At 37.6% G+C, this 5231-nt stretch overlaps 1 protein-coding gene across 1 annotated transcript in view; it reads right to left on the reverse strand.

Annotated features, from left to right (window-relative positions):
- Positions 1–931: 931 nt before the first annotated feature.
- PNN (pinin, desmosome associated protein) overlaps positions 932–5231 on the reverse strand; it is a gene marked incomplete at its 5' end in the record, with an annotated part of 5970 nt that continues 1670 nt past the window's right edge. The window contains 3 exons of the mRNA XM_010291627.1: positions 932–3331; positions 4373–4511; positions 4594–4749. Coding sequence (XP_010289929.1) covers positions 2043–3331; positions 4373–4511; positions 4594–4749 — 1584 coding nt within the window. The remainder of the gene's footprint in view (positions 3332–4372; positions 4512–4593; positions 4750–5231) is intronic.

Raw genomic sequence — 5231 nt, forward strand, 5'->3', positions numbered from 1 at the left:
CATAATGGCTACAGTATCAGCCATTAAAACCTGTACAATAAATACACTACAGCAGGGAATCACTCAAGCTCAAAATAAGAAACCTTAAAAATACTCAATGTTAGGAAAAAATATGTAATTGACAAAATTAAAATGGCTTCCAAAGGCAATTTGAAATGTGAAATTAGTTGAAACATGCAAACCAGTAACATTTACTGAACTATGCAGTATAAAAGTTTGTTCCTTGTGGTAAACTGTTGTGTTTAACATCTTCAATAAGGCATTTGAACTTCTGCTTGCCCTTCAAAAAAAGAAGGTACAGTTGGAGACCACTGAGAAGACCTAAAAATGATGCTCAGTTGTAGAGAAGCAGAGGTAGATAGGAAATTGAAGTAGCAAATGGACTGAAGAATCAGAATAAAGCATTGAACGTGAGAAGGTGGAAGCCTGAGGAGCTTTTCCACTGTGTCCATTCGTGCTGAAAGAACACTCCACTTCATCCCTTGCTAGTCACATTTCTTTAAGCCAGGAAGTTCAGCACTTCAGAACACATAAGTCTTGTTACTACTCTGAGTTCAGATGAAAAATCCAAAAATTGACAGCCTCCCAAACTAGAACTGTGCAAAAGTCTGTTCTATGCTCCAGAAAAATGGGGTATATATGTCATTTTGTACACTAGAGTAAGCTTACATGCAATTTCCATTATGAAATCTTTCTAGGACTTCCTGGTCTGCAATTTGGCCCATGAGATATAAGAATTCTCTTCCTGCCAAGATAATACAGATTATAGCAGTGTTTCACATTCAGTTAATAGGCATTAACTAAAGCCTATAAGAACAATTTTAGATACAGAGCTTCTAAAGTACAGTCACCTGCAATTACGATTCATGCTTTAAATGTAGAAGGACTACAGTAGTACTCCTGTGTTACAGAAAACATCATAGGCATCGAGAGTAGTCTACAAAGCCACATTTATTTGCACATGTACAGAACAAAGCAACAGATGTTATAGTTTTCCATACAAAATTATATAAAAACAGTATTCACCTTCATAGATAACACCATACCACTTTTGAGTTGTATTAAATACATTCAGAAAGCATTCTGGCACACACACAACATTAGTATTAGGTAGTCCCAAGTAATTCCAACACTGCAATGTAATTATTCCTAGTGGTACGAAGGGATCAAAGATTAGTCTGCAACTAAAATAAAAAGAATCCTGGTTGAGAAGCAAGCTGAAGTCTTTCCTCCACTGGCCATCAAAGCAAGGAACATCATTAAACAGATTAACTGTCTCCAGAACACAGATGTAAATGCTACCAAAGCACCTGCAGAAGGCAGATAAGAGTGGTATTCCAGACCGGCTTGAACTATCTTGGCCAGTGTTAACATTCCCATTTAATCACTACTTGCCTATGGATAGGAGAAAGTTTTATAAAACTGGAAGATAGAATTGACTAAGAGCTTGTGATTACAGAAGAAAACAAAAAGGTATAGATCCAAATCAATTACTTTCCCTTCCTACCCAGCACTGGAGAGATTACTCCCTTTACTGGGTCTTAAAATTCCCATTCCTGCAAGGAATAGAGGGGAAAAGCAAAATTTTACGTTTCCCTCAACATTGCCTCCCTACATATGATCTAAAAGGGAAATTTAATTGTCAATGGGACATCTCAAGCAATTTATTTGAAACGCACATTTATTTCTACAAAAAAAAAAAGGTGTATGATACAGAAGAAGTGATCACACCTACTTAAAGGTTTACCTATTAAAATATACAGAGGATCTTAATGAGTACAGGATATTTAAAAAAAGATGCAAAGGAGTGTTAATCTTTTATTTTTACATTTTCAGGAACTTCACATAGTTTTGGTAAGTAACCTTTTACAAAATTATGTAAAAAGTACAAGAATGCCTGGTAAACAGTCTGCATTTTTCCAAAAAGATTTTTTACAGCATGCAATTCTTAAGGCAGCCTTCTCCTCCTCCTTACAAGGAATCCTTTCACTCAAATAATCTTCTGCTGCAAAGGTTAGGCTAAAGAAGCTTGGTCTCTTCTGTTAACGCCTTTTGTCTTTCCTGTCTGATTTACGGTCTCTTTCACTCCGTGAAGTTCTCTTGCCTGACCGACTACTTTCTGATATAGACCTCTTTCTGTCAGATCTTGAACTTTTATCCTTTGAGCTTTTGGTATCTCTACTCCCACCTTTTGAGGACTTGTGACTTCTATCTACTCCTGAAGCATCCCTTCGCTTCCTGTCCGTGCTCCTTCTGCGTTTCCTATCTCTGTTATGCCCTCTTCCTCGGCTTCGACTTCTACTTTCACTACTGCTAGAGCTACTGCTGCTACTGTCCCTGCTAGTGGTTCCACTTGTAGTGCTGCTGCTGGTGGAAGTACTTCGACTGCTACTGCTGCCAGTGCTGGAACTACTTCCACTACTAGTACTGCTCGAAGTACTACTGCTACTACTGCTGCTGCTACTACGGCTATGACTCTTACCAGTTTTGTTCCCTGCCCTACCCCTGCTTCTACTCCTAGTCTTATTCTTAATCTCTACACTCTGTGTCTGACTCTGCTCTGTCTGTGCCTCAACCACCTTTACAGACACCGCAGCATTTTCATCCTTGTCTGCCTGGGGCTCTGTATCCTGAGTGGACTGAGACAACTGAGGTGACTGTGGCAGTGGCACAGACTGCGGCTGAGATACAGCCTCAGCCATATGTTCTGGCTGAGCTTCAGGTGCCTTCTCCTGTTTTTCTTCAGGTTCAGCTTCAATTTCTGGTTTGATACCTTTCTCCTTCTCAGGAGACGAAACACTACACACTTTTTCTGTCTGAGCATCACATTCTGTTTCTGGTTCCACTTCTTTGCCATTTTCATTTTCTACAGGTTCTACACTATCTGTCTCATTTATTTCAGCCACATCCTGCTCATTATCCACTGGCTGAATGTTTTCACCTTCCTCTTTTACAACTGTGACCTCTTCATGCTGACCATCCTGTTGCTTGTCATTCTCCCTCACCTCAGTAGAATCTTCTACTTTAATCTCCATTTCATGTTTCTGTTCATCCTCTTCCTGTTCTTTCTCTGCATCGCTATGCCCTGAACCTGCTTTTCCCTTTTCCTCCCCTACCTCTTCCATTTCTACATCATTGTGCTGATTACCTGTCTCCAACTCTTCCACCTGCTGAGCCACCTTACCCTCTTCCTGCTCCTTGTTCTGTTCTTCCTTCTTTTCTTCATTCTGCACCTCCTGCTGTTCTTTTTCCTTCATGGATTGTCTTCTGGGCCTGGCCTCCATTTTGTTAATCTGCTCTGCAAATTCATTTCGCCTGCTTTCAAAGAGTGCTAGGGAATAAATGCATAAATAATAGTTTCAGATAATCCACAGACACTGAAGTCTATTTTCCCCTTAACTATGAGCTAATAAGTTATTAAATCGTTTTAATTTATAAATACTGCATCCTTATTCATTCTGAAGTAGCAAGCCATTCATGCATAATGAAAAAGACTGCTAGTTACCTTAAGAAAACAAAGCAAAGGGGATAGTCAGCTCAGCTGAGTATCAGAACAGTAAAGCCCTAAATCTAAGCTAACAAAGAGAGTTTTTGACTTCATTAAAATCAATCCAAGCAACAGTGTATCAAAATAATACCTTAATTTCCTGGTATTTATATATTAATAAGGTTATACTTCCTAAGGTAAACAAAAGACAGTAAGAATCAGCAAAAAGCTGGTTAGATATTAAGAAAGCTTAAATAATGTAAGCTCTTCAGACAGGTGAGCTAGCTTCTCTTATCCCCCAACCCCATACAACGAAGAAAAAGCTCCTTAAGAAAAAAAAACCCAACACATTCTCTGTTTAATAAAAAAAATAACAGTAGGACTACCATCAACCGCATATTTTAAATTGTTTTCCAAAAGAAAAATATAGTCAGCCTGTGAAACAGAAATGAACACACATTAAGGTAAAAAAAAAATCATCATAAAGTTCTAGTGCTGTGCTTAAGAAAACGCTTCTCAAATCCTTTGTAAAAACCTGCATTTCCTTATCTCTTCAATCCATAGAAACTGCTTGTTCAAAAACTAAGTTGCTGCACTGGCATACCTCTGGGTACTAAAGCTAATAGAAAGGACTATGTTTTAAACACATACCTCTGAGATTATGCATACACCTCTTTTGACTTCTTGTAAGAGAATCAAAACACATCCAACATAAAAATAAGTCACTGAAAGAGTAATGTTCACTTATGATGAACACCCATGCAAGAACATACAGTTTGTCCTAACCATGAAATTCACGTATTTAATCAGAGAGACTTAAAGAGATTTGTACAGCAAGCAGAGGGAGCCAAGAACAAGGGCCTTTGTATCACAAAGACCACTTACCATTCATCTTTTTCTGTGACTCTTCCATCAACTTCTGCGTAGCAGGACACATTCTGCCAGGTATGTAGAATAAGTGGGGTTTTGTCTTTGTTCTTATGTATTTAATTATTTTAGCATTATGTTCATTCCATTCTTCTTGCTGAGAAATTAAAGAAAATAACCCTCAGATATACAAGAATAGTTTAAACATGGGAGAGATCAAGAGCAAAACTAAAACTCACCAACTGAGCAAGCTCAACCTTTTGCTCCAATAACCGCAGCTCTGTCTGTTTAGCACGCCTTTCTTCAAACAGTTCTCGCCTTTCGTTTTCAACTTGCTTTCTTTCTTCCTCTGCCTGCACTTCAAGTTTTTGTTCAATCTCTTGTCGTCTCTTTTGCTAAGATAAATAAAGAAGTATCTTAAATTTTTTTTTCCTAGATCTAGATTTTTTTCCAAGAAAGTGTTCTAGTTTGGTCAAATTAAAATTTTTAATTATTTACATCATTAAAGGCATTCCTAAAAACACATTAAGAAATATCTCCTAAATTACAGGTAATAGAAGAAAAGTGTGTCATTGATTGCTGGCACCTACTTTTTTGTGGGATAACTATAAAATTATGGGCCCTGGTGGATTTATGTCTGCTTTTCTATAATTCGATTTGGGTATGAACTTTCGATACAAGCTTCAACATTTTTTCTACCATTGGGGAAAAAAAAAAGAAATACATTTCAGGTATTCCACTTGGAACGGAAAAAGTCAACTTGCCCAAAAACAAATGAAGAACTGCACACTGGTGTTTGTGACCAACAAATCAAATTACATTGTGAATACTTCCAGTATATTCATCACTAACTAGATATATTACTATAATCCAGGAA

This window comes from Phaethon lepturus, unplaced genomic scaffold, assembly GCF_000687285.1.
Source record: "Phaethon lepturus isolate BGI_N335 unplaced genomic scaffold, ASM68728v1 scaffold2137, whole genome shotgun sequence".
NCBI classification, from domain to species: domain Eukaryota; kingdom Metazoa; phylum Chordata; class Aves; order Phaethontiformes; family Phaethontidae; genus Phaethon; species Phaethon lepturus.